At 40.4% G+C, this 21,711-nt stretch overlaps 1 protein-coding gene and 1 long non-coding RNA gene across 5 annotated transcripts in view; one reads left to right on the forward strand and one right to left on the reverse strand.

Moving 5' to 3' along the window:
* The window catches only part of Gucy1a1 (guanylate cyclase 1 soluble subunit alpha 1), a 54,846-nt gene that overhangs the window by 21,050 nt on the left and 12,085 nt on the right, over window positions 1-21,711 (reverse strand). For all 4 annotated transcript variants that reach the window (XM_060378487.1, XM_060378486.1, XM_060378488.1 and 1 more), the window contains 2 exons: window positions 8,808-9,165; window positions 2,763-2,824 (listed from right to left, as the gene is read on the reverse strand). In XM_060378487.1, coding sequence (XP_060234470.1) covers window positions 2,763-2,824; window positions 8,808-9,062 — 317 coding nt within the window. In that variant the 5' untranslated portion in view covers window positions 9,063-9,165. The remainder of the gene's footprint in view (window positions 1-2,762; window positions 2,825-8,807; window positions 9,166-21,711) is intronic.
* LOC132652487 (uncharacterized) lies at window positions 1,594-11,324 on the forward strand. Its single transcript, XR_009590130.1, has 5 exons — window positions 1,594-2,606; window positions 2,792-2,897; window positions 5,258-5,434; window positions 5,946-6,074; window positions 10,945-11,324. It is a non-coding gene; the product is annotated as an uncharacterized LOC132652487 (long non-coding RNA).

Below are 21,711 nucleotides of genomic sequence, written 5' to 3' on the forward strand. Positions count from 1 at the left end.
CTAAATATGAAAGTATACATAGCATGAAATGTCTCATAATGCCTCACGAGGCAGATTTGCCTTTATGATTCACTTGTCACTGTGAGAGAGAATCTACCCCAGCACATAATCAGGAATGAGTGATGGTCAAGAAGAGAATGGCAGGACAAGGTTAAATGGCAGAGGAACTGCCCTGCCATGGAGGACCTGGGCTCATCCTAGCACCAAAGTCAAGAAAAAGTTGCTAATACGTCCTCAAGGGGTAATTATCTAAATGAGATAAGAAAATCTACCTACAGTGGATTTCACTGTTCTTCCATAGCATCTTTTCTTGAAGCCAAAACATAAAAGATAGGATTTCTTACTATTGAGATTAGGAATCTTTATCATTATTCCAGACATTAGTCTCCCAATTTTTATGCCTGATCTTATATACAAACTAGTTACAAATCTATTCTTTTCATCAATCATCACATTCTAGAAAATGGAAGCATGAAACAATAATAGCATGTACAAGGATCAATAGGACGCTGAAAGAATTTTACCCGGAAAACCTTTTTCTTCTCACTGCACAAAAACTTAAGAATAGCAATAATTTATGTACTGTATGATTAGCTATGAAGGTATGATTTTTCCTTGGATTTTAGTTTCCTTTTTGCTACACTTATTGTTATTTTTATTGTTATTATTGTAGACACAGGCTAAAGTCCGAATCTTCTGTTTTTTTTCTATAGTTCTTAACTGAACATGTACATTTTAGACATTTTTGTGCTTAAGAATCACATTATGTTTCACTACCCCCGACCCGACACTCAGCAATATAGAACGTGAGCGCCTTTATACATCAACTGCGTGGCCTTGTCATTACTGTCCGGCTACTTGCTTTGGGAAAGCTTCTCATTATAGTGACTGATTATGACCAGATTTGCCAAACTATTACAGCTCCTTAAGAGCATAAAAGGTTCTATTTAATTGCAAGTACTTGTCACTAGTTGAGCCAAATTTAAGTGCAGGTATACTCGTGCTATTTTAAAATAGCGTTTTAATAAAACACTATAATTTAAGAAATTTTAGAGGAAAATATTTGTAAGAAGGAAAATTGGCCCAGGGCACCACTTTGTTGCATAGAAATATGATGCTGGTATGTAAAGTACCAGTGGAAATATTTTATCTAAATGGACTAAGGCTCATAATATAATGTTATACTCCATTTGGATGTGGTGAGCCACAAACTTTTTATTAGATAATTCATTACAATAACAAACACTTATCTTTCCTTCATTTTTTCATTTAAGCAGATTTTGTTCTAAAAAATTAGAGCAGATCTCCTCATGCTAATACTGCCATTTTCTGACACTCATGCTGTCAGAGGAGAGGAGAGCAGAGCTTTGTCATTCCAAAGAGCATATGGTGAAGTGGAAGCTAAATGATCCTTGCTTTTGCAAACACAGCAGCAGCAAGCCTTGGGAATGGCCAGTAAATCTCTCTCTCTCTCTCAATTTCTCTCTCAGACACGCGCACACACACACACACACACACACACACAGAGAGAGAGAGAGAGAGAGAGAGAGAGAGAGAGAGAGAGAGAGAGAGAGAGAGAGAGAAGGAAGAGAAACCACAGCAGTTCCCTGAGCCGCAAAAGAGGTCCCAGTGACTTTAATAGATGAGAACTGGACTCTGGTCTTTCATTCACGGACGGTGCACTGCTTAATACATTGTGTTTTAACTGTAAGCCCCAAAAATGAGCTGCACAAAACCGGGTTAAGACCTGTCCTGCTGGCAGACCAAGGTTAGCAAGAACAGAATGTGAGGCACCAACAGGCATGTGAGGAAGAGAAGCACACAGGGGAAGCCCAAGAATGAAAGAACAAAGAGAAACGAGACAGAGTCACTCCACACAGCAGCAGGCAGAGGGGAAACCCTGCTGCATCAAACTGGGTCACCGTCGGGATCGGAATCAGCATCTCTTCTCCTTAACAAAAGATTTCCAAATGAAATGCTTGCTGCTGAGCGCTTCACTGCTGGGAGTCTCTTCCTGGGTGCACCACAGAAAGCAGAGCTCCTTCCAGCAGCAGGGATGGTTTAGAGCACAAAGGCCTGAGAATAAATCTCAAACGCGCTGACTGCCAAGGACTTGAGCCCATAGCCCCGGTAGCAGGCAAAATTGACTGGGAGCTATCTTATCAGCCTGCCTGGGAATTAGGGGCAGAGGCAGAGGCGCCCGGGATTCCTGTCAGCTCTGACCAGTCCACAGCTTCTGTCAGACACAGATTCACACTCCCCTTTCTTGGCTTAGCCTCGCTGCCTGCATGAAGTCTGACAGCCCTTTACTCAGCAGGAAAGTTCAGCCCAGATAATCCACGGTGCAGACAACGGTGCTCAAGAGAGGAGAGACACATGAAGGTGTTTGTAGATTGGGCTCCCCACTCTGCTGGTTTGCTAACTCCCATGATTTCCTCTGCAGAGGTGAACCCAGCATTTACTCTATTATTCACTAAGAAGGACTAAGAACAGAGATTGTCAATTATCCACCAGAAGCATGTGACCAGCTCTATTTTCCAAACCAACTCTACAAGCCAGATTTTTTAAAAAATTCACACCTTCCATCTCTTCTGAAACCTTTAAAAGTAAGTTCATTTAATTTCAAATTTGTAGTTACTAACATGCTTAGCTTAGTTTTTGGTATATAATGAAAATCTTATGTCAATATATTCCGTAAGGATTAATTATTTTTAGGAATATTTGTGGGACAAGGGTTCATACAACTGACTTGGTATGCTCACCTGTTTTCTTTTATCTTATGCTTTGCCAGCGTTCTCTGAAGTGCAAGGTTCAGTCGCTCAAACTAGAAATAAAAAGAAATATTTGCAACATTTCCTTAAGACGTCTTATAAAGGAATGGAAACTTGTACCTAAGGGTGAGTGTGTCATGGATTTGCTATCTTGGTCAATGAGACTTTGTTCACACGTGTTTTTCAATCCCAGGAAGAATCAGTGAGCTCAGACTTTGTGTTTCGTTGTGTGTGGGTCCCTGGGCCTTGCACTTGTCCGTATGTTTCACAGAGTCGATCTTAGTCTGAACCCAAACCGAAGATGCCAGCTTGTAATGTCAGGCTTTCTGCAATGCAGGAATCCATGACATCACTTCCTTTGGGCCAGGAAGTCTCCCAGGACACACTGCCAATATTTCAAGTGTAGAGCTCAAGCCAGACACATTCTGTTCCCTTTCTATAAACTGTATCTCCTCCACCACTCACCCAAGGATTACAGCACCCTTTCCCACATATTCTACTCATATTTCAGACATTCTAGTCTAAAAATCTGATCTGCAGTTATCTCTACTGCTGCCCTTTTAACCCTAAAATTAATCTGTCACAATTGTTTATTTGAAGAGTCTTGGGCTTATCTTTACTGTACTAATTTCCATTTTTGAACTAACAATCCATACCAAATATTGGTACTTTTATTTTTAACATCCCAGTCGTAGAATCCCTCCTTCCTTTCCTTCTGGTCCCACCTTCCCTCCCTGTTTTTCCTACCCTTCTACCACTCAGAGAAAGGGAACCCCACCCACCCACCCCAGCATATCAAGTTGCTTCAGGATTGAGCACATCCTCTTCCCCTGTAGCCCCGCCTAGGGATAGTGGTCAAAAAGAAAGCAAGAGAGTCCATGTCAGAGTCAGCCCGCATCCCCCTTTCTAGGAAACCTATTTGAACCGCCTATTAGCTACATCTGTGTAGGGAGCCTAGGTTCAGTCCATGCATGGTCCTTGGTTGGTACTTCAGTCTCCACAGTCCCCTTCTGGGCCCTGGTTCGTTGGCTCTGTTGGCCTCCTTGTGGAGACCTGTCTTTTCTGGCCCTTCCCACAACTTTTCCACAGACTCCCTGTGCTTCACACACTTTGGCTGTCAGTCTCGGCATCTGTTTCCATCAGCTGCTGGGTGGAGCTTCTCAGAGGACAGCTACACTCGACTCCTATCTGTTAGCATAGCAGAGTATTGTTAAGAGTGTCAGAGGCTGGCTCTTTCCCATGAGGTGGGTCTTGGGTTGGGCCAGGCATTGTTTGGACATTCCCTCAATCTCTGCTCCTTCTTTATCCCTGCACATCTTGTATCCCGGTAAATTTTGGGTTGAAGTTTTTGTGGGTGGGTTAGTGTTCCCCTCCCTCTATTAGGAGTCATGTCTAGTTAGAGGGCATCCTCTTCAGTCTCCATGACCCGTTACAAAGAGTCTCAGCCAGGAGCCAACCCTGTCATAGGTTTCCAGCTTGTCACAGACAAGTCTCTGCCCAAGGTTTCTCTTCTCTTTGAGTTTTCTTGTTCTGAGACATACATAAGCAACTCCCCTCCACTTAATGTATGATTTTTGATTATCTACTGACCAATTTTAATGTATCTTTGTTGCTGCTTGATAAACAAGAAGGAACATAATGAGAAATGTTCAGTTTTGCATCTTGTATAAAAATCGAACATGTCTATGCCTGGATACATGATTATTGATTCTTATTTTCAGTTTACACAGAGCAAAGTTGATAACTTTCTGGGTATGATCCAAGTTGAGAAATTCCTTTTGACTAATCTATTTATATCTCTCAGTCACAGAAGGCAATGCTGTTTTAAAAAAAAAGTAGAGAGAGCTTATTTGAAAAGGATTTTGAATTCTAAATATGCAAATCAAGCTTAGAAAATACATATAAAATTTATTCAAAGAAAATGCAATCGCTGAAAGAAAGTAGAAGAGAATCTACACTGGTAGTGTAGAGCGGAGAATCTACACTGGTAGTGTAGAGCGGATTGTCTGATGGTTCAGGAGTGGAGAAGGGGACACATCTGTGACAGGAGAAAGAAAAACTGAGCACAAGAAATAGAATCTTGAGCAGGCCCTGTTGACCCTGACAGCAAAGAGCCTGAACGCTAACAGCTGAATCATGGGTTTAGAAGGAAACATGTCCCAGTATTTTTTCACATCATCAACAAAAAGGCCCAAAGCAACTTGTGAGGATGTGAAGAAGCATCTCAGCCAGATGCCTGGAAGCTCATTTTCTCAGGGGTTACTCTGCATCCCTGGCTGCAGGACACCACTGTGATACCAACCCAAGGAACCACAGGCTCCTGTGAGCATGTTCTGCAAAACATGCTCCTGTGAGGAATGGGTCAGAGGGGGAAGGGGGACTGCCTCTCCCCTGTGTGTGAGGTCTTAGAGGTCTTCGTTTTCTTTCAGTGCTGCTACTCAAGGTTTGTTTGTTTTCCTTATTCTCTCTTTTACCTAATGGAGTAGAAGCACAGAAATGGCAAGAAAAGTTCATTGTGCTCATCTCTATCAGCCCCTGGTCAGCTCCTGTTGATTGACTATGAAGAAAGAAAATCTAAGCAGTCCTGTCACGGGGAATTTGTCCTTCTTCCTGTGTGGTGCTGTGGGAAATATCTTTCTCTTGCTCTCCGATTACACTCTCAGGTGTGTTCTTTTGCCCTTGCGCTTTCAGTCCTCCCATGGTTGGATCCTTCCTCCTAACATGCACTGGCATAGTAAATTGGGGAGGAGTAAAGTTGATGTATTTTTCCAGCATTGCTGGAGATGGTGGAACAAATGTTTTTTCTGGACTTTCCACTCCAGTCAGACTGAATTTATTTTAAATAAAACTATAGCATTCTTCAGGAAGCATGAGTATGTTTTTGTAACAAACTTTTGTGGGACACTAAATTTTGTCCTATCACAATGGAGTAGTGGGTGGCCTCTTCTAGGTTAGACAAGACCGGAGCCTGACATGACCACCAGCCATCAGTTGTCTTGGTCCCATAGCTATAGCAATGAAATAAAACAATACAGTGATAACCAAGTCTATTGTTATGGTATAGAGGTTGTAAATAGTCCCTAGTGGAAGAAACTGGGAGAGGGACAGGGAGTTCTTCCCCGAGGAATTTAGCTGTTGTTTTCTGCTGCCCCACAAATGTGCTTTATCTTGCAGAATGCAGAAGTCTATGAGAGGAAGAAGATTAATTAAAGATGAGACTCCTTTTTCCTCCCCACCTTTGTGGAGTCACCACTCGGGCTGTGTTTAGTATGATGTCGCTGGTTTTGTACTACCCATAGCCCTGTAAGTAACCTGATTATTCTCATCAGCTCATGAAGCTGTACTTGGATGGAATGCTTACACTTATTTGCTCTGTCTGAGAACTTCTTTATGTTTGAGAAGGCTCTAGTCTGAGACTTTTTTATAGTGATTCATGGAATTCTTGACTAGAGGAAGGGATGTCTTAGAAGTAATTATTCTCACTTTTATCTTTCTCAACAATTATCATTTGGTGTGACAGAGAACATGTAGGAATCCTTATTGAAGCACACCTGTGCCATGAATATATCACATGGACAGTGTAAAAATAACCACCATTAGAAACAGCATTGTTGTAAATGCTCTGAAGTTTGGTGTATTGAATTTCGTTGTCATTGTTTATGGATAAGCCATGATTTCAGTTGCCTGTTGTAGTTAGTGTGATAAATGTGTATGTGTGTTTCGAGGGGTATTAGTCTGTAAACATGTTCACCTGTGTGTACCATGAACTCCAGTGATCAAACACAGGTATTGTTCCTTGAGCTTTGTTTTGTTTTCATATTAAGACAAGATACCTCACTGAGGATCTCCAACTAAGCTTCTCTGGCCAGTCAGCAAGCTCCGGTTTTACACCCATCTCCTCCCCCTTACTGCTGGGATTTCAAGTGTGTTTTCCATGCACAGCTTTTCACATGACATCTGAGCATTAAACACAGGGTCTCATGATTCCATACCAAGCACTTTGCCCACTGAGATATCTCCTTAAAAGCCTCCTTTTAATGCTTTTCTAAATTAAAACTATTTTAATTCACAAGGATAAATTATGCTATGAATTTTCAATGAGATGCAGAATTATCTGCCACCAGTTAGCTCTTTCACTTTGAACAAATGATAAACCTTTATGTGCCTTAGTTGTTGCTTTTCAAGTAGAAATGGCAAGTTTCGTTAGGTGGTCAAAAAGCCATAGACCTTCCCTATCAGTGGACTTGGGGAGGGGCATGCATGAAGAAGGGGGAGGGAGGGTGGGATTGGGAGGGGAGGAGGGAGGGGCTTATTGGGGGATACAAAGTGAATAAAGTGTAATTAATAAAAAATTTTAAAAAAAGAAAGCCTTTTTAAACTCAGACAGGTCACTTATACAGAATGGGAGTTACTATTACAAAATTGCTCAGACTAATGGATTTTCATTCTTACCATCTTTCCATAAAAACATAATTGGAGAGTTAAATCTGATTATATAAAATAAAAACTACTATGTCAAATTGAATTTTATTCAGAGGTTATTGAAGTAACCAAAACTAAAATGCAAGCATTAAATGTGGTGCCACTCAAAAATAACACATGGAAAGCAGATATATCAATAGAAGACCAAGCATATATTTGGACAGATGATAAAAATAGTATAGAATGATTTACTACACATTTCAAACACATTCAACATTGGAGGATTTACTGCCATAAAGCAAATGACTGTAACTGTGGAAAAATGCCAAGAAATAGTGTATTCTTCCCTACAAGAATCCCTGCTGATGGCACTGTGGTCAGAGCTCAGGAATCACTCTTATGAGTCCAGAAGCCAACAGCGCAGCTCATTCTCAAAAAGACTGATATTGCACCCTGGCTTTTCACCACTCTCTTAGTGAAAAGAAAGGACAATTTGCAGTAGCCCCTGCCTGTTCTGTATTGTGAGAAGGCACAGATGTGGCTTCTCCTCCAGGAAATGGGGAGAGAAAAAGAAATGTATTTCAGAGATGCCCAGAACTTCTGGCTGGCCAATCGTTCAAGGTATTTCCAATATCAAAGTCAGTTAACAGAGACTGACAATCTGGTGGCCTCCTCAATATACATAGACAGCAAAGAAAAGTAATAAAAACTCTCAGGAAAATGTGACAGAGAGAAAAAAGTAAATCTCCAGTCATCAACCCTGGAGAAATGACAAAGAATTTAAAACAATAATCTTAAGGAAGTTTAATAAGCTATAAGAGAATGTAGACAATCAAAGACAATAAAATCATTATCCACAAAAAGATTAGATATCAGCAGAGACCATTAAAGAAAACAGTGAGCATCACACAGTTGCCACCCTGCATCTCACTCTGTCCTAGGATAGAATCTCCCAGATGCAATGCAAGCCACCTCTGTGGCCAGGGCCATGTCTCCCAATCTCAACAAAGCTGGGTAGCTAATGACTGGGATTGGGGGAAACGATTGCATATTTTCATTTCAAAAGTCATTAAGCTGCAATATGCAATATCATCTTTGAAATCAGCATCTTCAACTTTGTGCTCACTCTGCTTCCCCTTTGCCTGGAGCTTCACTTCTAGTCTCCTGCGCTCAGGCGCCCCTCCTCCCACCCGGCCTCCTCCTTTGTTGTTAAGGTAGCGTCGCTCTCCTACTGAGCGGCTGAACCACTCCCCTTCTCTAGTACTCCCAGGGCAAGAGTGGAGGATGATTTCATTCAGTGTGCAGTAACACAGAGGTAGGTGTGATACAATTCCATTTCACAGATAAAGGAAGCTGAGTTTGAGGGATGAAGTAAAGACAGTAATTTTCTCAGAATCTAATGATCTTTGGAAAGAAATTCAAGATGTGAAACTTAAAGATTTCACACAATTTAGAATATTGTTATTTTAAAAAACCAGTTTTCATATGTTTCAAGGAAATATATTTTACTGTGCCATTAGAAGTGTGAAACCCATTTCTAAGTATTTTCCTTTCAAACCCTTAGCTTTTCCAATTTTGAAATACCGCTGTCATTGCTAAACGTAGCATACCCACCTCTGGGAAGATGAGCTTGCAAATACTCTCTGCCAGCGTGTGCAGGTAGACTCTGTTCCGGCTTGTCTTTCTCTGGGGAAGGTCCCCTTGTGGATTCTTCTCAGGAATGTCCTGGCTTATGGGCATAGTGGCCTGGCTGCCCTTGGAGCCTTCTGCCACCTCCTGAGTTGGCTCTTTAGGAGCCTGACCAGGGGCTAGTAAGGAGAAAGGACACTCCCCTGTGATCTTGAGATCCTTGAACTTCCGGCAGAACATGGTGTTCCTGGGGCTTGGCTGTGGTTCCTTCCGGCTCACTGGTGTTGATGTGGACTGATGAAGGTTTGCTCCTACCGACTCAAGGACACAAGTGACCTGGCATCTATGGGTGGTGGACAGTCAGGACAGAAAGAAGAGAGAGGTGACTTTCCACAACAGGGAGCCAGGTGCACAAAGGAGAAAAGCATAAATCATGCAAAGGGAAATTGCCAACAGACTCTCAATTAAAGATAAGCACATTGGGAGAGAGCTTTAACATACGCGCAGTTCAGTATGCTGCAATAGGAAAGTACATGCCATGAGTATGTTAAAATCTTTCAAATAAAATATTTTTCTCTAAAGGTCCTTAGCACAGACCATTGATTTCCACCTTTGCACCCATTGTTTCCATTTGATTTCACAAGAATGAAACATCATGATCTTCATTAATGCTTCATTAATGGTAGAACTAGTATATTTCATCTATGTCCTGTCTATGCATGAGAACAGTACACGCCAATGTTTCCCTTAAATACTTCAATATATGTATTATTCTACATATATTGGGAAACTATCAAGGTGAGATGGGAACAAAACTTAAGTTCAGCTAGATTTTGTTAGCTGGGCCTGGGCCAAAACTTCTGGAGTCTGACCCCAAGCAATTTATTTCTTACATATTTAAATACAGTAAAATGTCGGGGAAAAGTTTCCATGTGACAACGATCAAGACAAAGCTGTAAGCATGACTACTTCTGAGAGACTCCTTTGCAAAGTACACCTCTCTAGTGAAGCACCTGTGATATTTTACACACACACACACACAGAGTTCTCTTGACTGAGAAGCAATGTTCAGAGTTTGAGAGGATTCAGTGAGGATTGGCTTTCAAAGATTACCAGGTATCAACATAACCATTTCCAGTCTCCTGGATGCAGACAGGTGTCCGTTTCTTACACTGAAGAAAAAAAGCCAGTGTTTAGCAATCTGGGTATTTCTAGTCCTGTCTGTAAGCACATGAATCTAATATCCTGCATGGTATTTGCAGGCATCTCTGGCTAGAAATGTACGGGTCACGCTGAGGTTAACCAAGAAAGCTGCTATGCTGTGGGCAGGCTGAAATCCTCTGTGCTGCCCTCAGCATGTTTTCCCCCATGCTTCTTCGCTGGTGACATCATTTCAGGTCCTCACACAAGTCCAGACCACTTATTGCTAGTTATTTATCACTGGAGGTTCTAGTTTGAACTCAGCTCATCAACAATGCCAACCAGGTGTACAAACTATGTCTTGCTCTTAAAATATCAAAACCCACAAATTAAAAATGGAAAAAAACAAAACAAAACAAAAACAAAAACAAAAAACCTTCCACATCTGTTAATATCCTCCAACATGTCTAGCATAGCACCGGGAATTTCTGTGTGCATTTAGTCTTCACAGCACCTTCTGGATACAGATACTACAACCCCCAGAGGAACAGAACCTCAAAACTTGAGGTCATTTCCTCCTGTTTGAATTGCTGGAGACATTGTGTATGTCCAAAGTCCATCTGTCTCTCAAACTAGCATGTTTTCTGTTACTACAAACTCACTCCAAGGGTCTGAGTCCATAAAGTAAGATTTAGCTTATCTGGGTAATAGATTTACATATTTACATTAAAAATAATTCGTGATCTAAACGCCCTTAGTGGTTGGCTGCTAGAGTCTCAGTCATCCATGCTTCAGGTTTTTTTTTTTTTTTTTTTTTTTTCAAAGTCCATGAAAGGCTTTCACTAGCTTATAAGACAATATTGACCCAATCTTTATTTCATCACAACAAACTACAACCTTTATTATATTATTGTTGGAATTTCTATCCTTGTTTATTGCTGAAATACATGACCAGCAAGTTTGTTTGTTTTTTTCTATAAAGGGCTAATGATCCTTTCGGCTTCGAAGGCCATATAGTCTCATCTGCAGCTGTTCAATCCTGCTTCAGTTTATACCTCGGAGAGACTCATGGGTCATATACAAATGGACGTGAAGGCATTCCAGCATAGAATTTGCAAATCGGGCTGAGATTTTGGAAGTCTGGTGGACAGGCTGTGGCTTGCTGACCCCTGGCTCTAAATAGTTGAGTATCCAAATGTATCCAAACGCATCCAAATATATCAACATGTATCTTAATGTAAGAATAGAGTTGCTTTTCATCTTCTCTATCCACTCATCTCTTTAAAACTTCAGGCACATGGATCCAGTGTGGGTATGAATGCTTGCAAGAAATAATCCGGGCACCACACTTGCTGGGCAAGCACCCTACCCTTGAACTACATCCCAGCACATGGAGCAGTGTAGGTGGTGGGGATAGGCAATTCTAGGAAAAATCTAAGGAATCACTTGTTCTGGCTGAGCCCTCTCCTCCTGAGCAACATCCCAGAGCATGGATTCCATTCTGAATAACTCGAAGTAAGTAGAAAAGAAGATAATTTAAAATGCATATTTATTTCTAAAAAAAACAAACAAAAAACTATGATGGCATTCTTTTACACTATTATTCAAAAGAAGTAGTTACAATGCCACATTTTCAGTTCCCTCAAGCATGAGCATGATGGCCGTGAAAGGACGGTAATGACAAATAGACTGTGGACTGACTCTGCCAGCAATATAGTGCCGCTGATAGTAAGTTCTTCTAATACATGTTAGAATTTTAGCACCAGCCTTGGAGGTTTGGCAGAATAGTTTATGGTAAATCCTTCCATTACTGGACTCGAACAGTGGCCCACAAGCCTAATACTTCCCCAGCTCATCCTGCCAATGCTTTATACATAACTCGCCAATTGCCCATGAAATTCTCCTTTGTCTTGAATTGCACAGTGCCCTCATTTCCAGAAAGCATGCTTGGCATAAGTTTTATTAACTTTAGAAAAAGCAATGGGAAATAAATTGCACTTATTGAAGATTGGTTAACTGGTTAGTCTCATTAAATCACACACGTATAAACAAAGTAATTAGCATTCTTCATCTGTGACTGATGGAATTACACCAGGAAACAGATGCACAAGGACCAGTACACTTGAAACCTCTGTGTGTGTTGGGTTTTCCAGGAACACAGGAGACATTCTTCCATTGAACTAGAGATTATTTTTATGTGTAATGTCAGCACTCACTTCAGAAACAGTGTGGTCACTTGATGAGGTCAGTATAGAGCTGGCTGGGAAAAGGGGAGATATGGCAAGGGAAAAACAAATTAAAATAATGCATTTAGTGACAAGGTCTTGGCAAATAGCCAGATAGTATGTTCTCCGAAACTTGGAGAGTTCATTGCTATCTCAAAAGCTGATGATTAAACACCCCCCCCCATTCTTAAGTGTTTCTTCTTTCTCCTAGTGAGAGATTAACTTTGCTGTGTTGAAGATAATGACCATTTCCTGGACTTAATGTTAATAAATCAGGTATTTTATTATTTGGGTGAGGACTCTCCTCATCATAAACTCTAACATTTGGTGGGCTATGAAAACTTTGTTTGCTGCAGTCAGCAGGGTCATGTAGAGCCAAGGAGAGAGCTTCTTGGCCACACCTATCACCAAGTGCCTCTTGGACAGAGGCGACTGAAAAGCAGATTTCAAAATTAGTAGTGAGTCCCAAGAAAGTGCAGCTTGGGAGCTAGGCCTCCACCTGAAGAGTAAGCATCAGCCATGTCCAATGTTGATTGCAGCATAGATGGCCTGGGTGTGTCTGTCACTGAAGCAGTATACCTGTGTGAACATTGAAGCTCAAAGTTGAGGCTTCTAAGACTACCTGGAGAAGGGCAGGGGAAGGAGTGGTCAAAAAATCAAAATTCAGTATCAGAATACAGTTTGCATGCTTCTATATAAAGGATAACTTTTTAAGTAAAAGGAAGGACAACAGTTAATGTTAAGGTGGGCTGAAAGACTAGAAGGATTTCAAGCTTCAGAACAAGGAAAATAGCACATATTTGCCTTAGACAGCAAGCCCCTCTTTACTGTGCAATAGGAAATGCTTAGAGAATTTTCTCTGTGATCAAGAAAGCAAGACAAGTAGGAAAAATGGGGAGCATGTTCACATTTTCCCAGTGCTGTTTTTGTGTGTTTGTTTGCGTGCTTGCTTGTTTGCTTTGTTTATTTTCATGGCACACTTTAGTGAAGGGTGATACACTGTCTACACACTTCCAGGAAGCTTGGGGTATGGCTGAATTCACTTTCCCTCACCACATCTATTCCCCAGGCTACAGCTTTCTGGCTTTTCAGTCAAAGATGTGATTGAAGCTTCTTTGTTAAGTCAATGACATTTAAAGGACAAACCTCAGCATCCTCTTGGCTCTCAACAAATTTGAATTCTTCATTTATTTGCTATTTCCTTTACATAACTCTGACCCATGACATCTTTAAAATCACTAGATTTCCTTCCGCTCTGTTTATGCTGCCTTACAAACATGCTGCACTGCCACCTGCCAGGCAGTCTTCAAGACACAGTGGCCCAGTGATAGCCAAAGGCACTGCTCCCACAGAACATATGCTCTGTAGATAACCTGCATCTGGGACTTCAGATCTCAGAGACAGCGCTCAGCGCTGTAGGAAAGCAAATAGGGACCCTGATTCACATTGGAAGAGCCTCCAGCTCAGCCTTGTGAAGACTTTCAGGGGAAAAAATAGCATACTTGCATATTAAGATGCCATGTTTGAGGGCTTGAAGAGATTCCAGGCTGACCCAAGGAGGGTGTCTAGGAAGGAGAAGAAGAGGATGGGGTGGAAGGTTAAATGAACATAGGTCACCATCCAGCAGGCTTCTGTGAGTAGGTAGAAGTGAAAATTCCATAGGAAGGGCATCGACTCAGGCAGAATCCACAGTGTGAATAACTGACAGCATCTCTCCAAGATTGTGGGAGATGCATAGACTGGGGAAGAGTGACACCGTAACAGGGCTGAGGTGGGCTGAGCAGGAGCTCTGAGGAGGAAAGCGTTTACCAACTCCGCAAGTGTTCTGGTGAGAAAATCCACAGGCCTTGGCCAGAAGACACTTCTCTGGGGCTGCGCCCCACAAGGTGCAATCCATACAGGAAGCAAGGTGCCCTCACTGACCTTGGCTATTCTACTATGACGTTCAGAATCTAGGTATTGGTACTCTGCTGGTGTTTGTGATGTTACATTTTATGGGAGTTGGGCTCTTCAGGTAATCTGACAAATCTTCTCTTTTGTTTTTTAATATAAGATACAGTCCTGATACTTGGGAATCTGAGACAGGAGGAGTGTGAGTCAGTGCTAGGCTGGAATATAGACTGCGGCCTTATCACCAAAGAAAACAGAAAAAAAATCATGTAGTTAACCCTACAAAATCCAGGTTGTCTTCTCTAATGTTCAAATACACATCTTTACCATGTGAACTGTCTCAGGAAGACCTGTCAGAAGAGGAGAGCTTCCACTTGGAACAGCACACCCAAGAGGTCACCCCTGATTTTTTTTTTCTCTTAACTTAAACTGTCCAGGTTCCCCCTTCTCAAAAGTACCTTGCCTACAATATCTCTTTGTTTTTCCATAGTCTTTGTACTCACAAACTACACCCTTTCCCTTCATTTCTTCCTATCAAGCTATTTTTGCCTTTCTACAGTTTTTTTCCTGTTGGGTGGCTTGCGCTGGAACTCAGCACTTTTTTTTTTAAGTAAATTCATGTGTCTTTTAGACTTGTTATTGCACTTATTAGGGCTCATGGACAAAGCGCGGATTCCCAAGAAGTGTTTTTCCCAGAAATCTTGCATTTGTAGTGTGCAGTTTTGCAACACTCAAGAAAGTTTGGCCAGTTAGGATGCATCATGCTACATCAGAAAAGCTTCTTCCCTGGTTCCTCACATTCTACTCCTAATTAGGGCCAGGGATGCAGGGTGGGGGGAGGGGTGCTGGCAGCTGGTGGCAGCTGGGGAAGGGAGATATTTTCTTCAGGGATGCTTCCCCTGAGAGGCTACTCATGCTCCAGTGTCTGGTCCTACACAAAGTAACTTCGTGAGTTCAAAACACAGCTCCTAAAGTTGGGATAGCGGTAGTGGTAGACCATAGGGAGAAACCTGATAAAGGAGCAAAAAGACTGGCTCAGATAAATATCTTATGCATATATGAAATTCTCGAACAATAAAAATGTCTCTGCTGTCAAAAACGCGTGATTAAAGTTTTCAAGTTATAAGTCAGATAAAAATCAAACTTATTTACTTGATTTCCCCATCAGCAGCACTGAGAGTTTTTATTTTTTAAAATTTTTTGAGACAGGGTTTCTCTGTGTAGACTTGGCTATCCTGGACTCGCTTTGTAGGCCAGGCTGGCTCGAAGTCACAATGATCAGCCTGTTTTTGTCTGCCTGAGTCCTGGGATTAAGGACGTGCACTACCATGCCGTCTAGCAGGGATGTTTTATATGTTTAGTGAACAAGGACGTGACTATGTGGGCTTCACGAATGCTGACAATCAGCATAGGAGGAGCTGCGTGATTTGAATTTTTGGATGTGAGTAGGCCGCGCTAGTCATGTAATAAGGCATCAGAATTAGCGTGGCAGCTTGGGGCTTAGGTCATCGCAGCAGAAGTTTCTCTGCCTGTGCAAACTCCAGGGCTTGACTCAATGTATGAAGCAAATCTCACCTGAACATTCTCCACCTAGGAAGTAAGAATACTGACACTAATTATCATATGTTGGGAGAGTAAAACAAATCGATACGTGTGGCGTGCTTACCACTGCGTCTAGCAGTGTTGGCCGTGCTTTGCTTAGTACATTGCTAGTCAGTGGGGGCATGGCACTGGCAACTGCATCACCTTAAGCTTGCATAAGCTTCTATTATCCCCCCTTAAGTGGAAAAGAGGTGACGACATGCAATTTCCCTGAAGGCTGGAGAAATACAGTGCCTCGTTTTCACTGGTTCCCATAGACGTGTGTGTGTGTGTGTGTGTGTGTGTGTACATATTTTAAGTATCCAATCTTCTATTCAAATCTCAAATACAATAGACACAATGTCACTTCCACTACTTATTAGGGAAACTTCTTATAACAGAGGTAAAATTATCTGTTTAGTAATAGGCTGTTTAACTTCAGAGCAGCCCATATAACGAGTGCCTTGGGTACATCCAAGATGACCATGACATAGTTGCCTGAAAGTCTACCAAACAGTAGCAAACATTATAAACTCTCTTACTGACAAAACTTTTATCTTCTCAGAAAGACTCAGTAATATTTTATACCTGTGAGAACATTTCTAACAAGTTATCAAAGGCACCCTGGAAAGTATAAAGCGCCTATTGCCATGAAAGTCTCAGAAACAACATCTGTTTGAAGATTGATGAACACCAAGAGAATTATGACCACACCTCTTGACAGGAAGCTAGGCATAACATTAAGAGATCAGAAAAACTAACTGGGTACTGATTCATCTTATTTAGAAGGAAGATCCTAAAATAAGGGGAACCAGGGCCACACATAGTTCTTTTACTGAAGCACTGGGGACTTTTTACTAGTTCCTTGACAAAAAGAATCACTAAGTGACATAGTAACTGCAAGTCCACGCTTTAATGTAATATTAGAAATAGAAACTTATCAAACATAATCAAGATCTGATTCATTAAGAGGCAGGCTTTGCCACAGAGAGAGCACCAAAGAGAGGTTGGACAGAACAGGCACCAGAGTGTCAATCACAGAGGCTGTAGAAGCAGCCATGAAGGTGCTTCCTCAAGTCTTGAAGACCTAGAGAAGATGTTCTTCCGGAGGCTGCCTGGTGGCTCAGCCACTGACCAGTTAGTCTTGTGAACAACTGGAGCCTTCTTGAACTCTCAGGCCAACAGCGCAGTTCTTTCTGACTCTTAAGAGAGAAAATGATCTTTGGTTACAAATAATGGGTCAGTGGAACACATCTCTCTAAGGTTCATGCTAAGACCAGGCTAGAAGCAGACACAGAAAGTGCTAGCACAAATTCAATTCATTTCGAAAACTTATATAACGATTTGTTCTGAAAAAAGTCATAACCAAAAATACATTTGGCTTCTTAACATGTACTTAAGGTGTATATTTAGATACTAGTGAGGAATGTGTGGGGAAGGGCTGAGTCTTTTTCCACTACATTCAAAGCCACGACCTTTTTTATTTTAATGTTTTCTATTCTCTCATTGATACAAATCAGAGAACTAAAAGAAATCTGTGTGTTCACAGTAAAGCTCAATTTTTACTTTATTTCAGTATCTTTTAAATAAAGTAAATGAAAGTGCTTGTGTTGGATAACAGAATTTTGAACTGGAATAGGTGTTAGAGATCTTTTGCTGTGGTCTCTTGTATACGACTGATGACAGATGTCTAGCTGTTAGTGATGATACAAGCTTCAAAGCTCATCAGGGACAAAGGTGATGTAAGAGTTCAATTTACCCACGAGCCCAAACTCACACGGTTCACCCTGACACTTCCTCGACTAAAATGTAGAAATACTCCTCCTATTGACTCCCTAACCCTAGCCTAGGAGCTCAAATATGCTGGGCATGTACACCGCCATGAGCCTCAACATGCTTGGGCTCGCCTTAGTTTTTTGGAGGGTTCTATATAGAACAATTAAATCCTTCATCTTAGTAGAATCAGAGGGTTGCCCATCATCCACATATCATACAATATTAAGATACTTTGGATGTCTATAATTTCTTTAATCACTTTCCAGATTATTTTACATGATTTTCTCATCATCTTTTATACTTTCTCTAAAAAGTGGCTTTAGTCCCCTCTCAATTCTTCAAATATATTTTTCTAACTACTTCATTATTTTGTCTTTGTCACTTTACCAAAACTCACATTTGATTCCAGCCTTCATCTCACCAGCTGTGTAGATCAGAGTAAATTTATCCAGGATGGACCAACCAGGGCATGGTTAACCCAAAGTGAGAGCCAGAGAAAGGGCATTTGATGTGAGATTGTGTCTTCCAGTAAGTTAGAACTACACCCCTAAAGTCTCAGCTCTGACTTCCCAGATGTAAGCTGAAAAACAACAACAGCAAACAGGCATAGCAAAGTGGAGAGGGGAAAGCTCATGAACACCAACACCATAAAGATCTACAGACAACTGAGAATGTTGAGAGCAAGGAAGCCTATCATCTTCCTGTCTTTGTTAGGAAGAACACACCAATTCATTATCCAATGGGCAAATGGCCAGCCCTGAGCATATACATACAAGAAACATTATTCAGACTAAGCAGGTTGTATTTATGTATTTATAAATATATGAATATACGTATGTACATATGTTGTATGTAGCAACAACCACTGGGAGAAAAAGCCATAAATTTGAAAGAGAGCAAGGAGGGTTATATGGAAGGATTTGGAGGAAGGAAAGGGAAAGAGGGAGTAATGTAATTATATTATAATCTATACACAGTGGGCATGGCAGCATAAATAATTATCAAATTGACTCATTTCCCCTTAGTTCCCTTAGCTTTAGTATTTGACAACTCAAGCAAACATGCATGGAAGGCACATGGCTTGAAGAAAGCAATTTTAAAGGTTCCTACAAACTTTCCTTTTCTCATTTACTATTATCTGTAGTTTTTAAGTTTACTGAAACTAAAATCTTACCACAAACATAGGTTTCTGAATTTCACTAAGGTCAGAGGTTACCAAAGAAGTCAATGATGCCCCCAAAACATCTTATTTCTTTGCCAATTTCACAGATAAGGCACATCATCTAAGAGACAAACAGCATGCTCCCTTTATTCAAAACATCTTGAAAAGGTTTTGCACAGTTTACTCTGTCACTGAACATTCATTGAATGTAGCTAATATTGATAAATGTATTAATATTAGACTATCAACTCTAAATAATGTATAGAACAAAACACTGGCAATAAAAATTATAAGACTTAAGTACAATTTAGCTAGATCAGAGCCTACATTACTTTACCTTTCAGAAACAAGGTTGAACACAGGTTTTATTTAAATTCATTTACAACTCAGTTAAAATGTAGAAACTGTGAACTTTTCTTTCATATTCCTCAAAAGCTAATGTGAATGGTACGCACACATACTACCTTTCTTAAAGGGCGATTATAAAGGCGGGGGCGGGGAGAGACGGTTAACGGACAACACCCACGAGAAACCTCACTTCTAGGCAGTGAGCAATGGGAGAAGTAGAACATCGGCTGGGAACATGCAGAGGTTGAGCGAGAGTGTGAAGGTAGCTGGGCTAGACACCAAGACTTGGGCTAAAAACTATGGAAGAACTGCCCAGTGGATGCAGGAACAAAGGGAGTTGTGGGAAAGAGGCAGGAAAGGATGGCTGCTGGAGATAGGGCCACATTAGAGTCGGCATGAGGTGGCAGCTGGGGATATCTAAGGACCACAGTGGCTCCGGGGTTCTGTCTGAAGAGATAGCTAAGGCAGTTATAGGAAAGGGGAACAGAAGGAGCACAGAAGGGTCCAAATGGCCACTGAACTGTGCTTTTGTCCATGTGTTTTTTGATCATTAGCAGAATATTTAGGGAGAGGAGTATTGGAATATGGGAGACCTCCTTTCAAGAGCAACACACTGGAGACTTTAACCTGTGTCCTTCCCCCTAAGGGAAGCTGGTGAAAACAGGACTTTAATTGAGCCCAAAAGCAAAATAGAGAAAAAGAAAGAAAGTGGCTAAATTTAGACTCTGAGAATGATCCTATTTAAGGACTGAAGAAGGATGTTATGATTAAGACATAGAAGTAGCAATTAGCAAAGTATGATGGGAATGAACACAAAGGGGGACACGGGGTCGAAAGGAGATGTGGCAGAAGGGAAAGGAGTCTAAGGGCATCATTAGCATTTCAGATTGGGAAAAAATCATGAGGCTTAAACAAGAAAATTGAGTACCCATAGTGGGGTGAAGTGAAAAGAATGGAATTAAGATGAGCAGACTGATATTGATTCTGTTGTGAACACTTGATTGGCAAACAGCAAGCTCAAAAGAAAATATTTTGAGGATAGGAAGTCTCTTTTTTTTTTGTCCACAGTCATCATAACTGAAAACAATTACTTCACAGTACAAAGTTAATTTTGACAATATTTGTAATGCCATTGATTCTGGTCAGGTTAAAGAAAATCACAAGATACTCTCATCTCCACCCCTAAGAAAGAGATCAAACACTAAGAATTTTTCCCACCATTATCATGAGACAAAAAGCAAAGGAAGAATAACTCCTCTGACTACTTCTAACCCAACAATACTGTCAAGCAGAATACTGAATTATGTTAAGAAACACAACACAAAAAGAATGTCTACAGTTTATATGCAAGTAGAATTGGTTATGTAGAAATTCTGAAATGATCCACAAAGCAAACATGGAATCAAGAAGAAAATGAGAGTCAGGTCACAAGGCTGGTACAGAAAAGTCCATTATAACAACACTAAAGTAATATAGTAACTTTAATACTAAGAGTAAACATTGGGAAATGGTTACTTTGAAACATTATCAACTTAACTCATAGAAATACTTTTCATTCAATCTAACAAAAGGTTAGAAAAGTTGTTACCCCAATACTCATAAATGTTGGTGAAAATATTAGGGAAAACATCAAGAACTGGACAGACATATTTTTTTCAATATTAAGAAATCAATTTTCCTTAAATAAATCAATCTTTAGATTGATTATAATTCTTGTCAAAAAAAAATCTTGTCAAAATTCCAGGCAGCTCTTCAAGTAGAAACTGCCAAAATGATACTAGCATTGGATGGAAGACATAGGATAGCTAAATTAGTACTTACATTTAATTGGAAAACTCTGACTTTTGGGTGTTTGTGTTCTCAAATCTCACCTCCTCACTCCCATTCTCCTGAGTACCCATCCCTCTCTCTTGATAAAATGTCTATTTTTTTTAGTACATTAAAAAAAATTCCAATAAAGCTGGAGTGCTCCAGAGAGTTAGAAATCAGCTACAGTTGTACACTCCTGCAGGTAAAGCTAGCCATAGAACTGTGTTGGGAGACTGAGATCAGTCTGGAGGATACAGAAAGACTACTCTTCAGAGACAGGAAAAAATTAAAAACAAAAGGAAAGAGAAAAGGAAAAAAGGTGAGAGAAGAAAAGAGAAATGGAAAAGGAAAAGAAGGGAGAAAGGGAGAAGAGGGGATAGAAAAGAATGTGTTTGGTTTTGGTTTGAAAGTGATGATACAAAGATCAAATATATCAGACAAATATACAAAGAAAACAGTCCAAAAAGCATTATAATTATATTGTCAATGAAAACTTTCAGGCAGTACAAAAAGTAAAATTTTCTTAATAAATAACACTGAAACAACTAGAAATTTACAAAGAAAATGGAATATTTACTATTATGCTAAGAAAAGTTAACTGTAATGTACCACAAACTTAAATATAATTGTTAAAACATGAAATTTCTTGAAGAAAACATAAAGTAATACTTTGTAACCATGTACAGGGCAAATACTATTGTACTCTGAAAGATGGCACAAATTTAGCTACACTATAGACACACTGTCAGACATCAGCAACACAGCCACCAGCAAAAGCTGAATCTTAAATATACAGAGCATTACAGTTTAATAAGAAAATTGGTGATCTACTCTATAAATGGTCAAGAATCTGATTTACATTTCATTTAGAAGATCCACGAATAGCCAGTGAACAACTTTCTCACATGTAAAATATTATAAAGCAGGAAAAATACCGCTAGGATGCCTAAAATCATGT

This window comes from Meriones unguiculatus, chromosome 2 (genome assembly GCF_030254825.1).
Source record: "Meriones unguiculatus strain TT.TT164.6M chromosome 2, Bangor_MerUng_6.1, whole genome shotgun sequence".
In the NCBI taxonomy this organism is placed as follows: Eukaryota; Metazoa; Chordata; class Mammalia; order Rodentia; family Muridae; genus Meriones; species Meriones unguiculatus.